Source organism: Pholis gunnellus (genome assembly GCF_910591455.1).
Source record: "Pholis gunnellus genome assembly, chromosome: 16".
NCBI lineage: Eukaryota > Metazoa > Chordata > Actinopteri > Perciformes > Pholidae > Pholis > Pholis gunnellus.
The window spans coordinates 3,793,724-3,818,494 of NC_136543.1; the positions used below are offsets into that span (position 1 = coordinate 3,793,724).

The 24,771-nt window shown below is 41.6% G+C and overlaps 1 protein-coding gene across 1 annotated transcript; it reads right to left on the reverse strand.

Annotated features, from left to right (window-relative positions):
* Nucleotides 1-1,307: 1,307 nt before the first annotated feature.
* On the reverse strand, nt 1,308-24,396 carry sfpq (splicing factor proline/glutamine-rich). The gene is given in 14 exon segments (XM_079175819.1): nt 1,308-1,429; nt 1,614-1,698; nt 1,950-13,776; nt 16,722-16,828; nt 20,552-20,603; nt 20,718-20,829; nt 20,953-21,037; nt 21,196-21,392; nt 21,855-21,950; nt 22,063-22,364; nt 22,605-22,793; nt 23,397-23,861; nt 23,864-23,971; nt 23,973-24,396. Coding segments are annotated over 12 exon segments (2,142 nt in total). The 5' UTR covers nt 24,291-24,396; the 3' UTR covers nt 1,308-1,429; nt 1,614-1,698; nt 1,950-13,665.
* Nucleotides 24,397-24,771: the final 375 nt, after the last annotated feature.

Consider the following 24,771-nt stretch of genomic DNA (forward strand, 5'->3'; position numbering starts at 1 on the left):
GGCTGAGCAGGAAATGCAGATGTGATACAATGACTTTCAAATAAAATCGACTATATTATTTACTGCACACAAATACTGGAATTGTGCAGAATATCAGTGTTATCATTTTAACCCAAAACCTCAGTTTGTTTTTTCGGTACAACACTTTAAGTCACACGGTTATCAAACGTTATGGTCCCCTTACAGGAGAGAAAACCTTGTTACTGTAATGCGAAATAAGCACGTTTACTACCATTTTGACTCTAAGGCACCATTGGAAGTGTTTGTATTCTAAAATCTTTAAACCAAACTACTTTAGACCGTGTGATCGTGATAAACTTGGAATCATAAGATGAGATGAGCCTTTATTTTGTCCAAGAACGAGATTTTATTCAAATTGCATTGGGACTTAAGGCATTTATAGATTATATTTCAAGGAATTGACATCAAAAGCTTTCAGAAAATGAAGAGCAGCAAGACTGGCACAGTCCTAATACATCCAGATATTTATAAAGCCAACGTTCAGTAAGAGCTTAAACTTTTTAATAATTAACCTTATTGCTGTGTGACAATATCAGTTTCTATTGGCCGGAAGCTAACGTGGGTGAGAGTAACCGACACTGGGCTGGTTTTACTGGTGCAATTCGTCACCATTTGTAGCTGTGCACTTCTTAATGACAGAACAATTATACAATTCCTAGCACATTATTTTACGTACCGCATGAGGGCGTGGCACTTTGAGAATCACTGCGTTAAGTCCCCGGTATTAATAAAAACACCATTTCGTAACAAGTTTACAGATTTAGTGTGTTGCCGACAAACTGTTTACAGAGTGTTGTAGCACAGAGTGCCGCTCAGGTCAGACGACACCAAACTGGCCCCACATTCGGCCTCCTTCAGTCGGGCTCCTCCGTATCGCCTTCCTGCGTCCGGGGCTGGACCTCCTCCAGGGTTGACAGCCAAAACCTACCCGTGTGAGCCAGCAGCAGACACATTGCACCTTTTCCCTTAATTGTAGCTGGACTGGTTTCAGAGCGGAGCACTGAAGCCAGTCAGCTGGCTGAGGTGTTTTTTTTTTAATGGACTGCTCAGTGCTCAGCTGGAGCATTTCTCAAGAGTATGAAAAGCAGCAGTATGTCCTGAGCCAGTAAAATGGTCTTCATGTTTTCTTGATGAACTCGCCACATGCTGGAACTTAAATTTGATTATGTAAAATGTTGAAGTGTAGTTCTACTAGAAGCTTCTCAATGCAATAACCGAAAAAAAAAATACTCTTAACCCAAATAATTAGGTGATCATCCACATTGTAAGAAATACAAACAACAAAAGGTCAATTTTATATATAATTTATTATTCGAAAAAAAACAGTGCGTCCCTCCTCTGGACTGCGAGCTGCTTGTCCTCCTGCTGGACGCCTCCTGGGACAGCGTCTTCTCCACAACGTGCAGCTCTGACACGGAGAAGCAGGAAAAAAGCATTGTTAGTGGAGATCACTAAACAGTCCAACAACCAGTGTGGCGCTAAATACAACATGCATCACATTTTTATGCCGTTCAAAGCATTGTTTTCCATTTTATTATCTCCATATATATTTCACATCCAGGTCTGAATAATGAACTGCGGAGGGAACTCACATGGAGGTCGTCCCCGGCATCGCCGCAGTGCAGTCGACGGGTCTCCTGCAGCTCTGGCATTTTTATCAGACGGTCTTCATTTTACCTGCAAAACAGGAGGAAACAAAGAAAACACCAGCTGTTATTTAACTTCTCAACTGTTTACGGTGGAATTGCATTGTGGGTAATGTGGGCTACGAGGAAAAATGCATGGACTATACATATATATCTTTGGTTGTGCTGCATTGATTGATTCTTGTATTTCAAACGGCCCATCGTGGCCCGACAAGGATACAGGAGTGCAAAGCTAAAAAATAAGGCCACGCGGTACATTCTGCTAACCGCTGTGGTTCTTACCCGGTTTAGCGGCGGGGATGCTCAGCCTCCTCCGACGAGTCGAGGATCCTGTGGCGAGAAACAAACAATGAGAGTCTGGCAGTGAACTGGTCAGCAGGTTTCTACCGTCACTTTCTTTTGGTTGGTTATATTTACCATTACTATTTTGAGGTTGCCACCTCTAAAAAATAAACAATGACTATGCGTGTGTTTTGTGTGTGTGTGTATATGTGCGAGGGCAGTGATACAGGTCATGATGTTATAATGCCAACATGCATTACAATGTAGATGTGAGAAGTACAAATGTGTTATGTGATCGTGTTGAAAATGCAGGTTTTTAGAGGAGGCGTCTCGGCACCCTGAAGTAGATTGAGACGGGACAAACTCATGACAACGTTCGGATCATTTGCAAACCTCGGGGAAGGTAACTGTTACAAAGCCATGTGAAGCTGGACTTCGCACTGACACATCAGGGGTGTTGCTGCAAAAAAAACAGCCCAAACAGAGCGGGACCATGAAGCTCGTAGAGAAGTAGACCTTGTCATTTTCTGTGTCAGTTGTGCAGACTTTGGGCAGTGCCCTTTTTAGACGAGGCCATCGAGAGGCCAAAAGGGTTGTTCTGGCATCACACTCAGAGGCGGGACATAAGAGAATGTCACCGTGGCCAATCAGGACTGAGGACGTGGTTAGAAAATGGATCACAGTGCAGACGATACATCTCGATATGCCTCCAGGGCTGGACTCATGGCATCGGCTGAACACGGCGTGGTTCCCTCTTGATGGAGGAGAACCACCACGGTCCCTTACAGCTACGTACGAGGTGGAATAGAGGACAATGCCACAGTGGTGATGTGTTTTCACAATGACGGGCTGGTCACTGGTAGGACAGATCGTTCAGGTTCAAACAGGAAGAAAGAGTAAATATGGAGCAGCGAGAGGTACTGAGAGGAGAGGAAAGCAGTTAATGCAAAATGTTTTTCTCACAGAACAACTACACGTCTCTCCCTTTTCCTCCTTCCTTTCCAGAGGATGTGAAACAACCAGCGCCTAAAAAGGTCGATGTAGTTCTGCCGTTTCCAGCTAACCACTTCAGCCAAAATTTCAACAACCAGCATTTAGATCAAGAGTTTTCAAAGTTTGTCGTTTTTATATTTTGACTGTGGTGCTCTACCCAAAAGGGAAACGTCACCGTATTCTAGAAGGCTGTTGCCCCGTTAAGGCTTAACACACCGGGCTGTCTTCGGCAAGGTTTAAAAAGCCTCTGGGCTTTTTCACCACGTAATATTCACAGTCTACATGAAAGTACTCCTGACAAAATAAAAAAAAACTGGTGTGTAAAGGCCTTTACAGTGTCAATAAATATATTGATAGTTTATTGATTTTCACTCCGATTATTCTTCTGTGTCTCACTGCTTCTAAGGGGTCAGATCATCATCAAGCAAAGCGAAGGAACCACAGTTCCCATGAGGCTTTGGCGGATGTTAACAGGACGTATAATGTTTAGATTCGGTAAGTTACGATGCAGGCGGCAACTTGAGCCCTTGCTTACATTTTGGATAGTTGCTGATTCAGCCATTAGCAGCTTCAGTGATACTGAAGAAAACTTTAAAATGTGATAATTCTCAAGCAAGTTGGTGAGTTTTAAGGAACACCTTTTACTGCGACTTCTAAACACATTTATGGACGTTAAATTGCGATGGACATCAAAAGGAGATGTCCTTTGGAAGTGTAAGACGCATTAAATCTAAAAAAGATATCACGTCTGTGTGTTGAGACCGTGACTAAGTTTGGATTCCAAGAATTCTTACTAAAATGACCAACTTTACATTTTCAGATTAGACTTGTAAATAATGCGCTGGTGAAGCCACTTCAGGTGATGTAGGAATTCAAAGTTGTTTGAAAGGTGTTCATCGTAAAGGCTGTGATGTAAGGATCACACTGCAGACTGCTTTGAGCAGTGGATTACAACAACAGGATGTCTGACACAGGGATTTACGTTTTCTACAATCCCACCCAGAGCAACCCGAGCAGTATGTGACCCGTTTCACGTGAAAGCTGCAAAGACTTCCCAACCCAGTACCACAACATATTCATGTTTATAGTTTCACAGTCAGGAGAAGGTGACCATAGATGGAGCAGTCACCAAGGTCAATGCACGGGCGCCAACTTCTACAACTTTGAAGATCTTTAGTAATTGACTATGGTTCAACAATCCACATGAGGACTACTGTCCTTTAAAATTTAATTATTGAGCAACAAAGATTAGCATGCACACGTGTGCTACTGTTTACGCAAAAGTGGTTAGAATTATAACAAATCTAATAAAACCAGAAATAGATTTTTGCACCGTTTAAAAAAATAAAATAAATAATTAAATAAAATAAAATAATCAGACAGCACTACATGATTGTTCGATATTAAAAGAGGTCCAGCACAAAGAAAACTACGGGAAAAGGCTTTCTTACAGCATTACAGTGGAAAATGCCATCTTTTTGAGTTTGATACACTTTTCTGTTCCTCGTTGCACACAGCTTGCCCAATACCAAAGCTAATAACCGTTATATTAATTATGTCTAAAAAAAGATTTCAGCAAAAATCCCTAAAGACATCAACACAAACTGAGGGAAGAGAACCAAAGTATTTTGCACAGCTTTACAAGATTTGAGCTTTAAAATGCCTAAATTCAGTTTTCCATCTTGCATGAATGCCTCTAGTGTTCATAAAATGACAGCAGCACTGCATCCCACAACACTCAGTGTTGAACTAGTGACTCAGCCGTCCATACACAGGTACCTTTCGTGCATGCATACAGAGAAGCCAAAGTACTACAACCACACACACACACTGCACGGGCTATAACGCTTAGTCACATTCCACACACACACACACAGGTTTGAAGAACGGGAATCTGCACTGTGATGCCATTCTTTGCCAGTGTGATGCCAGAAGCCCTGTAGAGCGTCACTGTAGAGCAGTGACGCGGTGCAAGAGAGGACAGAGAGAAGAGTTAAGTCATGGGAGAAGAACTGTGCATCTTGTATAATAAAACATGGATGGGACACTTACCTTGCTCGTCTGTGTAAGCATACCTCTCTGGCTGCAGTGCAAACAAGTCCGGGCTTTACTGTCCACTGACTTCTGCAGAACTACTCATCGCCAATGTAACCCAACTGCAGAGAAGAGGCTCTATTGTGGACTGAGGCAGCTAACGCACCCTCTCATTTACCCAAAGGACATGAAACACGCACACACACATAACCACACGGGCACAACACGCCATCCTCTCCTCTGCCGGTTAGGGCGAATGGGACTTCCTGCCTCAGGTAGGTTGGTGAACAGGAGGTCGGTCAGGTCTACTAGTGCGGTTTTTACCAACAGCTTTCAGGGGTCAGGAATGTTCCACAAAGAATTATAAGTGGTGAGGCCTTTTAACAAATCTTGACTAGGAACTTCTCTTTAGGTATGATGGCATCAAGGCTTTGGTATCAATTATTATACCATGACACATGGTCAAAATGAGTTGCAATAGGGGACACCCCTGATCCGAACCTCTATATTAGAGTTACTTTACTTCTGTTGACGAAGTTCTCTTAAGAAAAATATCATTGTCAAAGCGTTGCTGTAATCTAGTGATGCCTTCACAGTGTGTTGGTTAAAAGGTGCATCACTGTCCTGAACATCTAATATAGTTCCTGTGTAGTCTGTCAAGACTCTGCCTTTCAATAAACCTCGACATAGAACTGAAAAATACGTTTAAACAACGTTTACTCACAATGTCACCAAATGCGCTGCAATAGGTCCCTGTTCTGAACTTCTGAAATAGTGACTGTTCAGTGTGCTTGTTGCCACCTTTAGAACCATTATGACTCTTGACTGGTCTTTGACAATGTTTTGAAGTGTGCTTTGCTCTACCGTAAAACAAATCTTGACTGGGAACTTGTCTTTAACAATGTCTGCGTCACAGCTTTGGTTACCATTTTTACTTTAATCAGTCAAAATGCGTTTGCAATACCTATTTGAACCTTTTTAATATTGTTGCTAAATAGTTTAGCCGTTGATACAAATCCTGACAAAAGACATCCGTTTAAAAATGTCAAAGATAAGAGTAAAATGTCAAAATGTGTTGGCCATGGGGGACAACCACCGTTCCAAACTAATGTAGCAAATGTGTAGTTAAATGTGCTTGCAGCTTTCTTTAGACAAATCTAAACTAAAAACATGTCTCAAAAAATGTTAAAGGTTTAGTTTCCATTTTTAACTTAACAGTCTCGTGCAAGACAAATGACCAACTTCACAAGCTACGGAGCCAGAACCTTTGTGATCAGAAATAAATGTCAAAAAAAGATGCTATCTGGTCCATAAGAGCAAGTGTGTTTCATTAATATAAGCGAAGAAGCTACAGACTTTGAATTTCTTGGTTTGGAACGTTCCTTCTCATAGTCCAACACCTTTAAAGATGGCCAAACCTGTTAAAGAAAAACAAATTGTACACAACACACAGACATAACATTACAAGTTTTAAAAGTTACACTTCGGTCACGTCAATAAGCAAGATGTTCAGACGCCGTGTGGAGAACATCCGTCTGACTAGCAAAGCCCTCAATACTTGTGTAATACACTATACACAAAAGGACATAGCTGATTTAAGATTTTGTAAGCTGCGTATTCAGCTTTCAATTTCTTTTTAGCACTTAATATCAAATCTTACTACTAGTATTTTGTCATTCGCTATGTGACAAAATCCCTTCCAGAGGTAATGCAGTTAAACATCTACAAAAGAGCACTGAATATGAATCCAAAAGGGGCTTTGTTGCGTTTAATTCTTCTTGTAAATCTTCATAAAGTGAGAAAAGTCACTACAAGGATGGACTAATATTAAAAAAAAGAAAAGAAACTCCAGCATTGTTCCACAAACAATGGTTGTAAACTGGTTCCAGAACAGGGATGTCACAAGAACCGAGAATTTGGTACAGTCGATGCCACAATTCTGAAAACTTGACTACTTGTTTTTCTACAGTAGCGGAGGTAGCTAGATCAGGGCTCAAGATTAATGGCGTCCAAGGGACGATAGAAAATGTCCCTGAAAATGCTACATTGTAAACAAATCCGTGATGAAATCGACAGAAGAGCGAGCTAACGTTAGCCGTTAGCAGTCGGCACAGCCCCGCTTGGCTAAATAACGGCGCTAACATCTAACGTACAGAGGTTGCACCGAGTTACGTCGATGCGCTCAAGCTCAATTTAGTAAAATGGATATTGGGCAAAAGGTTCATTATAACGTTACGTGCTCAAATGTGATCTTGTCAAATTTTGGTTTTGAAGAGAAACTTGAGGCGGATCAAGCAGGATTTTGAATAAATTTGCAAAAACACACTAGGCAAACCGCAATAAAGGAGTGGATGTTGGAGTATGCGTTTACGCATTACCGTGGGGTCAAATTCAGTATCGTAGAATTTCACCAGCATTGGTATCGATCATAACATTTTTAGTATGGTGGGATCCCTAGTCCAAACGTATTTATGAATAGTTTTCTTCAGAAAATCTGATTTAACCAACCAACATGTATCTGGTGTTGTAGAACCAAAGGGTTCTTCCATTCCCACAACAGAAGTGCAATGATGCAACTACAGCATGCCTTCAAAGAGCTCAGATACATTGTGAAATTGATGACTGCAGTATACTTAAAGGTTTTAGGCATTCGCTGAAGCCAACCACTTTCAGAAAAGTAAATACCTAAGTAAGCAAAAGTAAGTGGACCAAATTTCAGGTCCATAAACTGAGGTGATATTTCTCAGGGAATTTTAGGGATCTCCCCTTTTAACAATAAGTAGGCTACACTTATCTATTAGGAAACACTTTTTAAAATCCATTGAGTTGCAATTTAGTCATGTTCTTGTCTCTCCAAAAAGCCACAAAGCTAGATCAGCATCATCCCTGAGTCCACGCTATACAGCCAACCTGTTAAAGAAAAAATGTACATAACACAAACACACGTATCATTACAGATGAACACTACATGACATCCATTTCTGTTACCAAGTATCTGGAGTCCTCTTTTCGCAGCCACTGCAGATGTGTTTTTCAGGGTTCTCAGATGCCACATGAAGGAGATGGATTTACTTAAGATACTTTATATAACAAAGCAAAAATGCAAAGGACACAAGGTAGCCAAATATTAGAAATTATTATTGTCCTATGGGAGAAATAGAAGTGTGGCAGCCCTGGAAAGTACTTGGGAAAGGGATTTGGGCATTTCATTCGATGACAAGAAAAGGCTCAAATTTGTAGCAATTCTCGTACAATGACATGGGATTTGTGGTTAAGATTGATACAGTGAAACATTCTGCATTGTTACTATTGGACCTGAACAGGTCACATAGACTTGGCTTAAAGGACTCTGACTTGTAGGTGGGATGAGGGAACTAGTAATGATAGAGCAGCAAGATATTCTCAGGAAGTGTAAAGCCCCCTGAACAACTGCTTTTTAGCATTGAGTAACTGGAATGGGAAAGGTTGCTATGCATTTAAGAATGTCATACAGGATTAGTAAAAGGAAAGCTAAAGTGGGAAAGGTATGTTGCCGTTTAAGTGGAACCGAGTATGGTGGAAACAACTGAATCACAAATACGGTCAGGCGATTTCATGTTCTTAAAAGTCTTTACTGAAGATCAATGCGTTTGTTATTTAATGTACTTACTTTTCTATATATTGTATTTCTAAAATGTCTCATTATTGAATTGTTTTTGGGAGAACAGGGTGGGGCAGGAGCAATGAGGAGGGATATGATATGCATTTGTACACTTTTTTTAGTCATGAGAATAAAAAAAAAGCAAAGCTTAATTCATACTGTTATATTTCTTTGTTATTGTGCAGGTACATTATCATATTGTGCACAAGAAGAATGCTACAAGTCATAACATTTTTTGATGTCTTGCATAAGTCAATGTTTTGGAAGCTATTAGACAAATGAAAAGACCATGGGATGCATTGTGATCATTTAGTTATAGGTCCACATGTTCTCCAAAGACAGCCAATGGACACTTGTCTGAGCACTATACAAGTGGCTCCACTTAATGTTCTCGCTCATCTCAAAAATGTAAGCATTCTAAAAGAAGTAGCAAAAGCTGTGCTGCTGTAAGGAACTACATGTAAATACACCTTCAACAGCCCACAGAATTTCCATCAAGCTAGTGCCAGGAAACAAATGAATAAGCGCTCCATCCATAGAAATAAAATAGGAGTAGAACGGACATTGAACTGCTTCATGGTCATTTGACGAGAACGAAAGAAAAATGGTGATTGTTGTTAGTTATGGTGACAACACACGTCAGTCGGGCCGTAGTGTCTCTTCGCAGCAAACAGCTTCAGAGACGGTAGGCTGGCTAGGCAGCTCGTCGTCATCCAGATCGGAGAGGAGTAAGGCGGAGGGACCGTTAACACCCTGCGCTGCTGCTGGCCACCAGCCCAGAGTAGCATGAAAGTGTGGCGGAATTAGCACGCTAGCTATTGGCCAGCTAGATAGCTAGCTAATTCCACCATGCTCTAATGCTACACCAGTTACAGAAAACGAGCCGAACAAAGCCGTCGCTCATCTGACGATAGCAATGTGCTGTCTCATACGCTGTGCAGGAGCTCGTGGAGAAATCATTTTTAAATGTCTACACTTCTTAAAGTTACTACCCCACTGCAAAACATAACCTCAGTTAATCCCTTCAATGATACACATAAAAGTAGCCGCCACTCTGACCATCCTGCTACTTTGATTTGAATGGGAATGTCCGATCTACTCCCATTTCTCTGGCTTCATCTTTATATTCTCCATTTCCATAAAAAAAAAAAGAAGAAAAAAAAGCACAGATAAGTGAAACTATTGTTATTAACAGTTAAGTGAAATGTGCTAAATCTGCAAAGTTGTAATTAATACAAGAATACTTACACTCACTTTTACAGCCCATCCCATCTTCTCCTACCACACAACTCTGAGAAATGCTTGCAGAGGCAAACCAGTGTCCATTTGATGCCAAAGTGAAGTTAGAAAACCTCAGAGCAGATACTCTTATTCATTCATTCGATTCATGGGAGCAGCCAGAGTGGGCAGCAGAGTTAAAAAAAAGAAAGAAAGTGAATTCCAATTGCAGGGTCTAGACTTTTTTTCTTTGATATGATAGTTATGTAACATGCTAATAATTTGCCTTTTTTTTTTTAAATAGGCCTCAGTTTACAGAATTCAGTTAAAATCTGTGATTCAAATGTCAAAAGGACTAAAAGGCTCTGTATCCTGGGCAAAAGGTAGCCATGACAGGTATAACAAGTAGGTAATTGTTCTGTATATTTTTTATAGTTTTAGGCCACTTGTTTCTTGTAATATCACCACAGATGACATTCATGCAACTACATTTAACACATGACATGATGTTTCCTGAAATGCAGAAAAAGATGATGGTCAATGGGCTCCTGTGGAATGCAACCCACTCAATGATATGAAGCAGTGTGAGAACACCAAACTGAAGCTAGATCTGAGCAAGATAATAACATGAAAGCACTGTACCCGAGGAACACAGTAAAGCTCGTCCATTGCCGTCAATTAACTAGAAAGAGAACTTCTTCCAGCCATGTTGGTTTATGCATCCAGCCACATTAGAATGCATCAGTGCAACACAATTAGAATTCAGTGTAAAAACGAATAAGATTATCAAACCATTAAACTGATCAGTCTTCCTTTTGTGAAATGACGTAAAATGGAATTCACAATCTGGAGGATGTGAAATGTCTGGATGTCTTGTCAGTAAAAAATAAATAAAAAAAAAAAAAGGGTGAAGCAGACGGACCACATATCCCACTGCAGTACGAGCCACATCGATGCAGTTTACCTCTCAGGACAAACCCTGGATTTCTTGTCTTCTTACAGGTCCAGCACAATGAACACTTCGTCACAGTACAACTTGTGCAAGTGAGGGATTTACATCTTTTTACTTTGTTTGCTGGCTCATGATACACCAATATCATGCTCGATAACACATAAATAGTTTTGATTTAAACAAGAACTGAAAATAGTTGGTCATACTGACTTTTTTTTTTTGGTAAAATATGTAAGGGTTGTAATTTTCATCTATAGATTGAACACATTTGATATAGGTACGCTATAGTTTCTGGTGGGTATGACTAAAAAACTGACCCCAATGCATGTTTGCAAGTCCAACTGAGCCCTTTGCCAGTCACGCAAAGGCAGGTTTACTCTTGCCAACAAATATTGCAACTAAAGTATGGTCATTCAATTCTAATAAAAGTTTTAATGAATTAATTGAATAAAGACTTCCTTTTGTGTTCATATAAGATACACGCTGTTTACATCCGTTGTACCAAAAATTAAGTCCATAACTGAACATGACTACGTTTACATGCAGGTTTGGAAAGGATCATCTGTCTAAGGCATGGGGAAACAACGTCAATCTGTGAACATGCGGCAAAAACAATAAAGATGGCGGACTACCAGCATTGTAAGGCGACGCTAAGCAGCAACTCAACCTCGCCGCCTGTCCACGCAAGTCACGTTTTGGTTTTGCCATATCACCTTGCGCACGAGAAAGATGCTAAAATAAATTGGTATCAAATATGTCAGCTACTATTGTTTGATTACTGGCAAATAGGGGTATAATGGTTCACAAAATTCTTGGTTCAATACGATAGTTGTGCCACGGTTCTGTGCAGCAAAAAAGCAGAAATGCCATCATAAAGTATATTTTTACTTTGAACAATGATGGATTCATTTGTGTACAGGAAGCTGCAGTAACTCCTGTTTTGTCTTTAACACATGGGCTGCTGTTGTGCTTCTGTGGAAGAAGGTCACAATCTCTCTGATCTTTGGAGGAGGCCAGAGATCTGCTGCACTGCCATTGCTTTCTGAGACGCTAGATTAATGACATTGGCCTATTGATGTCATACAGTGATTCTCTGTTTGGGCTTTGTTTTTCTTTTATAAAGCATGAATTATGGTCTGGCGAAATGGGCTTGTGAATGAGTAGCATCACGGGGCTCAATAACAAGCATGTTCGTACAGCCTGCTTTTCCACTCTAGAGTTGGGTCTCATATGCTTCTGGCAAGTAGTTTTAGCAGTCAAGCGTGGATGGAGGTATTTCGTTAATGAAAGGTTGTTTTAACATTTTCTTTTTTAATCGAGGGGGGAATGAGCTTTTGAAAATATCAGTTCATGTGTAGACCCGGCCTAAGTCGTAACACAGTAGCTCGGTACCATCCAACTAGCTAGCTGTTTATACTGCATATACATAACATGGGCTTCTTATTTGCTCAACTACAACTGTCAGTGCCCTTTCTATTACATGGCCAGGCCTGTACACACTGAAGTACAAGGGTCCGTCCCACTGCCAAGAGCAGAACTTAGACTTAAAGCTTAATAATGTCCAGAGACATCATTGGGAAATATGAACACAAACAGGATCATCAAAAGCCTAATATATGACTTAAGAGCTGGACTGTGTTTTGAAATTGTGATAATATATCATCTATTGATAAAAGCAACAACCCATTTGCTACAAAGAAACCGCAACAAGAATTGGCAATTTTGCTAATATATAGTGGACTGCATGTAAACGTAGTCAATACTCTCCAAACGCACACACAAGACACAATAATGTGGACCGTGTGTCACTGACATACCGAGTATGTCATATGAGAAGAATGTGCCCACTTGGCCACACACACACACACACACACACACACACACACACACACACACACACACACACACACACACACACAAAAAGGATCTATGCATTGTATTTCTGCTTTCCTGAAGCATGACTGTAAAAGCAGAGTTACTGAATGCCAATTAATGAAAGTTGGTTAACAACTTAGTCCAGCCATTTCAGTATGAATTATTGCTTTATCATGTTTCGGGGAACCTCCATTTCCACTGAGCAGTGTTTGTGGAAAGAAATAGCAACGTTGAGAATTAATGGCGTCACCAGGATGGTTCCACATTTCTGAGCGCCGACTTCTGAGCAGATGCTAAATGTCTTATCAGTGCAGTTACGCACAAGCCATGTCGCCGCTTAATTACTTCCTTGTCAGAAGTATAATAAAGACATTTTATAGAGAATGCTGACTGACTGTGTCTGTCGGTCATCTGAAAATGCAGGGCATTTGCAGCGAGCAAACGCGTTTTTTTAGATTGCGTAATACACATCGCAGAACGAAAGTCAGGACTGCAGCAGAGACAACACATAGACCCTTTAAGACCTAATGTGGCAGATGTATCCACATCACTTACAAATAGCCAAATGTTGGCATTTGGTTGCTTTTACTGTATGTCTCAACTGTGGAATGAATGCTAACGTTTGCCCTGATACAACCAATGTCTCTTTATTATAATACATGCTTACTCCAAGTGTATGGCACAAAACACAGCCATAGAGGGTAGAGAGAATTGTTACAGTCATCAGTTCACGGCGACTCACAGAGCATAATACATCTAGAAAAGAAAATTATACATGGATCAGAAAGAACTAAAGATCACACGAGGGTGTCCTATCTTTCCAAACTACTGACAATACAAAATAAAAAAAGGGGAAAAATATCAACTTTGTCATAAAATGAGTAAATTGTCAGGCTAAAATGTAGCAACAATTTAAACTTAAATACAAGAAATGCGTCTCAACATGTTTGTTGCGGAGAATTTATACAAAATGGTGCTGCTGGGAGCATTAAAGGGCAGCATTTTTAAAAGCGGGGTTTCTTAGCAGGACCATCAAACTCCTCGCGGACCCTGCCGAACCCGGGGTTACCAGGAACCATTCCCCTAGGACCGCCCTGGGCGAAGCGCTCGTTGCGCTGTGGGGGGTCAATTTGCCAGGCAGGCAGATAGGAAGGGAGGGAGGGGGGTACGGTATCGGTTCAGTGCGCAAGCACACAGTTCATGTCCATGTGGAAGTGTATTAAAAAGGTATGGCAAGAGAGGTGATTCGTTTTATATTGTGAGATTTACAACACAACCAGCAGGAGACACATCCGGAGAAACCGTTCGTTCCAATATGAAGGTCCACAGGTGCCACAGGTTACATACGGAAAAGGAAGAGAGGGTAATGCTTTCGTTAGTCAGTGCCTACCTAGTATGGTCTCTCCAGTGCATGCCAAGATCAGCCTCACTTTTTCTTAGCTCTAGTAAATGCTGCCCATATTTACCTCCTCAAGATCATTGCCTATAGCAACAGACAAACCTCTCGAAGGAGGCATTTAGAATATAAATTACATTAATAAATGCTAAAGAAAAATTGTATATTCTTTGTGAAGGCAGAAGTCTTGTTTGCTTAGAAAAAAAAAAAAAAAGAGATATATAAATGCTGTGCCATCGTAACAAATTCTGACTGAATTAAGTGAGTTCAAAAGTTTCTTGGGCAGAAATGATGGTGTGTTGCTCGACTGTCCAGCTATCACAGCATGTATTATGGCACTGCATTGCTAAAACTCAACTAATGGTCCCAAATGGGACATGGATTTGAAGTATAGGGACTGGTCCAGGAATACATGTGTAGAATATAGGAGCACAGTATAAAGTAAACATTGCACAACATTCAGCATAACCATTTCTCCAACAAGAAAGCAATTTGTTCACCACAAAGTACATTTTATGCCAATCCAGCTCTGTGAAACTAGGACAGTGTGAGAGAGAGAAAGTCTCAAAGAACATAATCTCCATCAGAGGAGGCGGCTTTGATGTACGAAACTACAGTGGTGGTACAATATGGTAAGGACATACAAAATAATGTACTTTTATGAATATATCCTGAACTGGATCTACATTAGGGCCGCACAATATATCGTCTATTTATAGTCCCCGCGGTGTCAACTTACATGATTAACACATCGTGAAAGACTGCGACGTTGCACTCAGCTACATTTTAGTGCCGATTCCTTCGGACACTTTCACTTAACTGGAAAAATACCTGTATACATCTTTTATTAAATCTGTTCCCTTTCAATGATCAATTTGTAAGTGTGCGAAAAAAAAAATCATTACAGCGTAGGATTGGGCTATAGGACTATTTTGAGTAGAAATATAGTATCTATATACAAATGTAACGTAAATTTTAGTAACAATTGCTTTTTCTGGTGCGGCCACGGGTTAAGATCGGCAGGAAGTTGGTCAGTCTTTCTGCATGACCGACACATTTTGCTGCTAGAAAAGTGATTGAGATGAACCGAGTAAAACTTGACAAACTGCATAATCTGAATTCGGAAAAAAAGAGGAAACAACTTGCAATAAATCTTGACTTAAATATCCTGGGCCCTCTGCTGATTCCCACCCGTATTACATTTTTCAATAAAAGAATATTGTTAATAATTTCCTGTCACTATTTTAACTTCAACAGGTAATTTGTTGTATCTTAGCAGAATGCTGAAAGCAGCAGAACAGAGTATACTTTAATATTTGTTTATTAGTAATATCAGTATTCAGAGAATGTGATCACATAATCTACATCAATCTGCTCAGCCCTTTTTTTACTGAGCTTTACATTTAGATGTGACTGCAGTGTGTCTTGGTGCACAGTCCATGGATTGAGAAAATGATGCATCGCCAACAACACTGCCAACAAACTTGAACCTAAAAATATTGTCAGTTCACAAAAAAACCATTTCTACAATGACATTAAGAGGAAATGGCGCTTTAAATGCAAAGCAGGACTAAATAATTAGGGCATGCTATAATTAGCATCAATAAAGTTTGATTTGTCAAAAGTGAAGCGCACCATTTTTCAAATACAAAACAGTCCAGTAAGTTGAAGCATATGTTGTAATGCAAATACAAACGTATATAGAACTTCAACACTTGATTAACAAGTTAAGTATTCTGGAAATGCTTTCCATTAATTTCACCTTCAATGTTAACACATGTTTAACCGGTCAACTGTAACCCAGCAACCAACATAACACTGGTACTACAATTCTGCCAAGGCAGATAATAGCCCAGTGTTCACCAATATCATCCTCATCACCGGTGATCACAAAGCTTTGCCTGCCCCCGTCAATTAATCCTGCTGTATTATATCATTTAGAATATTGTTTTCAAGATTGAATGCTTCATACCGTCAGCCTGCACTAAAAGCATTATAAATGCTCAGTTACAAAAAAAGATGTTGAGAAGGTAAAGGCTGCTGGTCCAGAAGATGAACTACACCACTACTTCAGGTCTGAAATTGGCTTGTAGCACAAGAGGAGCTTTACACAGGATTTCACACTGCCACCCAAAAATACAACTTTCTTCTTCTCATGACAGATGATACATCGAACTGCTAGCACAGCATGAAACAAAAGGGTATGTAAAACTAGATGAGAACATCGTTAAGGGGGGAAAAAAAACCTCAAGAAATTGTGCCTGTCCAGCTCACGTGAGACAGGTCTTGCAATAGCAGTCCACTACGCCAACGGTGTGATAAGAGTGAGCAGAGCCACTGAAGTCTGTCTACAGCGGTTAGAGCAATCTCTTATGGTTTAGTGCAGGTTGACGGTTTCGGAACGATAACACTCAGCTGAAGGTAACTGAGGGGGCATGGCTAACCATTGAAAGAAACACTATCAGGCAGGCAGCATGTCTGTATCATTCAACAACCAGCAAGCCACCCGAAGACAGCTGGGAGCACAAAGTATTCATCTTTCCCGTCCGGTTTGGCCAGCTGGCCTCCAAGTTAAAAGATCAGCTGGGAGTCTCTCCAACAAACAGGAAAGTCGATCATGAACTACGTCAACTACTGATTGATCCACAAAGTGGGATACATTACCATTTCGTTGCCCATCAGGCCTCCTGCGGCTGGTCCCATTCCCTTCTGCCCCTCAAAGCCCAGTCCACCCATGGGGAACTTCTGGTTGGCTCCACCGAAGGGCATATCTGACAGAAACATCATAACAAGTCAAATAGAGGTACTGCACTTGAAATCAACGTGTTAGACGAACTCCTAATGTGGTCTGTTCGTTAGACAAGATATAGAATTGGGATGCACCGCTACAGCAGTGGCGGGCCGTCAGGGCCTGCAAAGCCTTCTCTGCTGGCCTAAACAGAATCAAAGTTATCTATTTTATAATTCTTCTTAAATACACTACATGTATTAGAATTTATACAAATATTTTCCCCATTATCTTATTTTCTCATTGCACAGCTACTGTCTTCCTCAGTTGCTCTGCTTCCAGTGCAGCTTGTTTTAAGTAGAGCTTTTATCCAATCAGTTCACCTCTGTGTCTCTAGGTAAGAAGAGAGGCCCCAGGCCTGCAGACTCACAAGTGAATCCAAGTGCAGTCTTCAACCAATCAGATCTTTAGTTTGACATGTTGGGCGCATTCTTTGACACGCCAGAGCTGCTAGCTGGCCTATAAGTACGTCAGCATTACGGGCAGCTCAGTTTGCAGGTGGAGTCCTGCAGTGGGGTGCAGTGTGTGCTGTGATTGGTCAGTGGGCGAGCACCTGACTTAAGTGAAACTTATGCTTGCTAGCAAAACTTAGGTTGTAGCAGTCAGAGTTCAAGTAGAAAGATATGGAAGAAATGGCATTTTTAGTTTGTTTTTTTAACATCAAACTGCAGAAGGGGGAGGAGGAACTGATTTAGTGGCAGAGTTATTGGGAACGCCTTTCTCAAGAAGGACATTTCCGGACAAACTGGACATAGTAAGAAATGGCCGGCCAACCCCTCAGCTAGCAGCCCTGACCCAGCCAGGAAAAGGATTTGTGCGCCATGTTCAGTTCGCAAACTATGAACGGTATTCCTGGCTGACAGGGTCGGAGAAGAGCTGCAAATTGTATTGCTGGGAATGCCTATTATTTGCAACTGAACGTCTTGGTGTATGGAGCCATGCTAGATTTCGTAACCTGAGCAAGGCCGCTACACGACACCAAAGTACGGCGGGACACGTACAAGCTACGGTGCTCTTGAAAACGTTTGGAGGGACCCGAGTGGATCTCCAGATCAACGAACAAATTCGCAGGGAAACGGGGCTCCACAATGAAAAACTTAAGAAGAATAGGGAAATACTGAAAAGACAGATTGTATTAGGGCTGCAACAACGAATCGATTATTAAAAGAGTTGGCAACGAATTTCATTATCGATTCGTTATGTCGCGCGATTATTACGGCACTCAATAATGCCGTGTTCACAACAAACGCGATTAACGCGGCGAGAATCACGTCATTTGCGCCGCCGGTCTCGCCGGGGACTATTTGTGTTCATTCGCGTGAATCGCGCTGGACGCGCCGGAGAGGGGGCGCGGCTTATCGGCCTGAACTGTCCGCCATCAACCGTGGAAAAAAAAAAATCACCTCTATTTCTGCCTAGTAAGTGTTGTGGAAGTCCCAGATATCACGGGAAACTAAACGTCGTCATGTCTGGTTCATAACATAGTCATGGAGCGCCATGGATTTCATCGAGCTCACTGTGTCTAGCAAGCCACATGTCGGCTGTTTACTACAGCTGTATGAACACATGATTTGGCGGCAATAAACCGACAAAAAGGGACTCCGAAATAACTACGTAATGATGCCCATTTGTACTTGTTTTCTCAATGGAGCTCGGATCGATCGATGCTAGGCTATGCTAACATTGTATTAGCTCCATAAACACTCACAATAATGCCATCTAGATGTAAATAAGGCAGCGTCTATTCATTGTTTGCACTATATGGTTTACACACATAATTTGGTCCGGTTTCTATCGATATGAGATATCGTAGAGCTCTGGGTGAACACAGACGGCTACAGTATTAATTTCCTGATTCAACAACGGCAGGAAGTCAGTGAGGACAGGAGAAACATCTCAACACTGATATGCTATCGCGCCAGAGCATCACGCGATTTGTTCAGTTGGAAATTAATGCTTTGTTTTTTTATCCGATTCATCGAAGAAAAAAAATCGACAGATTAATCGATTATTAAAATAATCGTTAGTTGCAGCCCTAGATTGTATCTTTGTTGTAAATAAATGTGACTGGTTCTTGTGAATTCGCTATTGTCATTGTGTTAATTACATCGATTTTGACCATATGCATTGTCCTTTAATTACGAAGCATACCGTCCTGCGTGGGTTTAGGGTACGGATAATTGAATCCGTTTGGGCTGTTTTCTTTTACAAAGCAAGAATCATGGTCTGGAGAAATGGGGATTGTGTGGCGATTGCTTAACCGTTTGAATTAGTAGGGAACAGCTGCCTAAACGCTGCGGGGAGAATGTAGCGTGAGTTTGTGTGTGTTGTTTTCCTTACTAAGCTAGTTTAGCATAGCCTCGCAGAACACAGTTGTGTTTTGTTTTGCTTCCGGGGTCAGGCGCTGACCAGGAAACTAAACAGAGACAAACAGACCGTTGTCTCCACCGAAAACATTATATTTACCACAATTTAAGCTTCTGCATTTTCCAAATGCACTAGTATTATTCAAACGTATTGTTCGGTTTGTAAGCCTCGTACCGAACGGTTTAATATGAATACGTGATGTTACACCCCTAGAAACAAATAACCGTAGCGCCATCATGAGGTTATTAGGTGGTGTTTCAGCTGCAAAACAGCAGTGAAGGCCCAGGTATAAAATGCACTGCCCGCCACTGCGCTACAGATATCGGGCCGATACCGACTCCAACTGATCGATCTGGTTTTGGTAAAAACATGGGGGATATAATTAATTCAAGTCTATGTTGTGTACTATATACATCAAATACACTGGAATTATAATTCCTATTTTGACCAATTTGTTGCTACATTAAAAAGGAGGCACACCATGCTCGTTTTCAGGCACAACATGTTTACATGCTTTTAATGCTTGGAAAAAAAATATTCCTCATACCACCATATTCCCCTTTTGTCTTTGTCTGAATACATGACGTGTGTATTCCACATGAATTCAACGTTTCAATACTTCACAGTATTTATATAGACTAAAAAAGAAGACATGAAAATCTCAATTTACAATATGGGACCTTTATAAAAAAAAAAAAAAAATGTATAAAGGTTATATAACATTTTAATTGTAATGGGTGTTTATTTCTAACAATTGACTACTGTATGATTTATTATATTAATCAGTAACAAGTTAGTATGTTTACCGGTGTACGTTTGTTACATGTTTTACAATATTAAGAAAGCAATGGTTAAGTCAAGCCTGTTGCTGCCTTACAAATAAAAGAATGACCCAGTATTTTCCACACAGTGAGGCCCACAGTTTATTGGCTTAACACTGGTGTTGGATCAGTGCTCTGTATCGGCTGACATCCAAGGCCCAGGTATTGCCATCGGGAATGAAACAGGCCCTAATATATTACATTTACTTAGGTATCAGTGTCTCGTTTCATATGAAATCACGAAACACTGAGGAAACAACCAGAGTTCTGTATTAAATACAAATACTCATTAGCAAAAACTAATGCAGTCTAATATTAAAGCCCTGCAAAAAAATGAAAAAAATCCTACATTCATGTTTTCTTAACTGTTTTAGAGGTTCTGGTTAAACTCTTTCATGCTGGGCGCTGAAGTTTGTGGTGCTGTTGAATTGAATTATTCTGATATACATGGGGCTCATCTTAATGCCTCTATAGTTTCTAAATAAGCAACCTCAATGAAATTACTTAAAAGAACTTACCACCACTCATTCCCAAAGCTCCACCGGGATTCATTCTCATTTCTCTGTCCCTCTGTAATAACAAAAGACAAAGACAAGAAAATAAATATTGAACCGGACAAATATTTATGAAATATCTTCCTAGACTGCATATCAGTCTTGTTTTCTGTGGTTAAGTTAAACTCACATCCATGAAGTTGCCCATCCTGTAGTTCTCATCACGCTGGCGGCGCATCTGTTCTTCCATATCCCTCTTGCGAATCATCTCTTCTTCCCGCCGGCGGCGCTCTTCCTCTTGTCTTTACAAACAAAAAAACATTAATCACGTGATCCCGATATTGCATTGAAAAGTTTTGGTGTTTGAGAGGACGCCCGAATGACCAACATCAATTGACAATCAGAATTCTAAGGAACATAAATACCTGATCTGCATCTCCTTTCTCTTTTGCATCTCCTGACTGTGTATCTCCTCCATGCGTCGCAGTTCCTCCTGTCTCCTCAGCAGATCTGAAAGGAAACCAGCATATTTAATTGTGGCACTTGAAGACTAAGATATCCGGTGAGTGACATCTTTTCTCAAGTGATAAATATCAGAAAAATACAATCCAACCGCTGCAGGGCCTTTTTTTCTTTTGTAAACCCAGCAACAATACGACTAAACTTGCCTTGTCTGAGCAGGTTGGCCTGGTGCTCGTGGAAGGCGTCCTCCATCTCGCTCTCCAGCTTCTCGCGGGCCTCGCGCATGTTCTTCTCCACCTGCTGCCTCTGCTGCTTCTCCATGTCATCCAGGGACTTCCAGCGCTTGGAGTACTCGTATTCGAAGGTGCCAGGACGAGCAAAACGAGGAGGTTCCTCACGCTCTCTATGGAGGTAATATACAGATTGATTAGATTAAGATACCATAGACCTGTGGAGTTCTGCCCTGTGGTGGAAATACTACCATTTCAGAATTAACTAGGAACATTTTGAGGGAATAAATGTTCAAACACCATTCTTTTGAAACTGGCCAGTAATTTGTTTTCAACTTGTCTATAGTAGTCAACTTAATAAAGTGAGCAACATGGGTACCGGTGCTAATTGCCAGTGAGGGGACTCATATGCAGCAGGCAACATCCTTTCTCTTCCTTGCCTTGCTTTACACACATTACCATCTGCCACTCCACACCAATGATTGATTTTTAACAGCTGCAATCCCTGAACCTAACCCCTCACCCCTCTCACACCATCTGCTGCTCACAACGACTTGCAGTACATTTGCATAATAAAACTGCTAAACTTATCCCTCCAGAAGGCAAATGGATGGGACAAAGAGTGATTGGCTTACGCTTGATATCTGGGGTTCTTCTGTGCCAGCTTTTCTGGAAGACCATCTTCATCATCAAACTGCTCCAGAGGCTCGACAACGACGGGCCGGGGTGACCTGGAAAGGGTGAAACGAGCAAAGGCGAATAAGCAACGGATTTAAGGCACCTTTATGGAGGTGTATCGGCTCATTATGCGCGCAGGGATTTTTAAACTTCAACTTTACTTACGTAGTAAGCAGGAAGACGCCCTCGTTGCACCGATCCAGGGCCTTTCTGGCTGCTGGTTTGGACGCAAACTCGACAATGCCCTTGCCGGTGGAGCGGCCACGGTCGTCTACGATGACGATGGATCTCTCGACCATTCCGAACTGCGAGAAAGCTTCTTCCAGGAGCTCGTTGGACACAAACGGCGACAGATTCTTCACGGACAGAGCAGCGGAGTGTGTGGCAAACCGGACGCGCAGGGGTCGGCTTTTCATCGGTGTATCGTCCAACTCAGCTTTTGCTATCTCTGCAAGAGCACGCGACTCCTACGAGAAACCAAATGAACCATTACTCTTTTAACCCTGAGATCAATATAATTATTTTACCAAATTTTGCCCTGGGCATGAATAAAGCATCTATCTTTCTTTTTACACAAACCATTGACTTTTCTTACACCGTTTAATCAGAAAATATCAAATGATTGTTAGCTGCATTGTCAAACTGGACCTCAAATTCTTGCACAATAACTAAGAAACTGAGGTATATTTAAGGATGTGGTGTCTTACCAATCGGATGAAACCAAAGCCTTTGGTCTTGTTGATGAAGACCTCGCTGGGCTCTCCATATTTGGCAAACAGCCTTTTGAAATCGTCCTCAGTGATGTCGTTGGGCAGGTTTCCGATGAACAGACGACACCGCTGCGTATACGTCTTCTCGCCTGGTTTCAGCAGCATGGAGAGCGTTGCTTTGAACGCCTGCCGAATGAGCACGATGTAACGTTAACACCTTCAAATCTTTTAAAGCAAACAATATATGTATGATATACTGAGACGACAAAAAACACATAAGAACTGTGTTTTAAAAAAATAAAATAAAAGCAAGCCAATGGTCAAATATTATTATGTCTTTGTTTGTATGCATGCTCAGTCACGTCACTCAAATCTTCCTCCGCCCATCCCCCATTCAATGTGCTGTAAAAATAAGCCTGGCGTTTATATTCAAACGTCAATTCTCGACAAACTAGCGTACACGAGGTATGTCAAAAAGCAAGTGAGAAATTATTTAAAAACAAAAACATACATGTTCTTTGTTTTACCAGTAAACATTTCGCATTTATGCGTCTGTGTGGATTTTAGACAAGATGGCGGATAAAAAAGGATATGCGCGATTTCTGTCACCGCTTGTGCCGCCATATAAACGACCGCTGTCTTTTCAGAGAAAGCAGGGAAACTCCGCCCGCTCGGGACACATTGCGTTTCAAATCGAACGTAATGCTAGTATAGAATAAGCTAAGATTAGCGAACAATAATGTGTCGACGCAATTCACGACAGAATATATTAATACGAATAAAACAGACCTTTTCCTGGCTCCCATCTGACCCAGATGTATCATTCTTTGTGGTAATTTTATCTTGCTCCTGTCTGGGCTTCATTGGCGGTGGCCCCATCCTCTGTCCTTGATAAGGGTTTGATCTCATTCCTTGGTATTGCCCTGTCTTCTGGCCTTGATGAGAGCCTTGATGAGGGCCTTGATGAGAGCCTTGGTGAGAGCCTTGGTGAGGGCCTTGGTGAGGGCCTTGGTGAGAGCCTGTCTTCTGGCCTTGTTGAGGGCCCGTCTTCTGGCCTTGTTGGGGGACTGACTTGGGGCTTGGTTGTGGAGGCGGCTTCTGCCCGTTAGCATTTGCTACCGGGGACTTCAGCTGCTGGTTCTGGTCCTTGTTTGGCTGGGTTGGTGGAGGGGAGGCAATGTTGGGTTTCGGAGGGGGTGACTGAATCTTCGGCTGAGGCGCAGGGGTTGTCGGTTTCGGCTGCTGCTGTGCCGGTGCCGGTACTGTTGCCGCTGCCGGTGCTGGTGCCGTTGCTGTTGCTGTTGCTGGTGCCGTTGCCGGTGCCGGTGCCGTTGCCTTCGCCTTTGCCATTGCCGTTGCCATTGCCTGTTTCTCCTGCTGTTGCTGCATCGGGCCTTTCATGGTGAGAGCCGGACCAGGACTTGGCGGAGGCAGAATTGGCAGCGACTGGTTCAGTTGTGGCTTCTGGGGAGTCTGTGGTCCTTGATTAAGCGATCTGTTGAAGTTGTTGTTTGGTCCCCTCCGATTTTGGTTCTGATTCTGAAATGGATGGTTCCTGAAATGTGGGTTTCCCATTAGCCCACCCCGCATCGGCCCGCCGGGCCCAATACCCCCGAATGCGCCTCTCCGTTGCTGGAAATTATTCATCCCGAGGCCGCCACGATTGTTGTTGAATCGAGACATTGCTCCTTATATCAGCGAAAACTATAGTTAAAATGCCAAAAAGCGTTATAAATTGCTGCGCAACAACGGTCTCCTCCCGGTGTTTGCAGGTCGAGCTCTTTAAAATGGCGACTAACGGTTGTGTTTAAAGGAGTCTTTCTTTCTCCGGAAAAGTCAGCAACACCCCGATCCGCTCATTGGTCCGTTACTCAGCAGGAGTCACGTGGGGCGTTCAGGGTGTTTTGAACGATGCACTACGTTTAGTCTTTTCTTTCGCTCGGATCACAATCAGGTCTCAATAAAGTTATTTAGGAAAATATAATGCTGTGGCTGTGAATGTAATTTCAGTGTACAAACGTTGCGGATGTAAAAACCTTTAACATCAGAAAACAGACTACGAATTGAAATGTAGTTTTAGTCCCTGTATTAAAATATCTATTCAATTATTGTGTAAATTACCCTTCCTTTTGTTGATATTAAGACTGCTCTTTATGGCTTATTC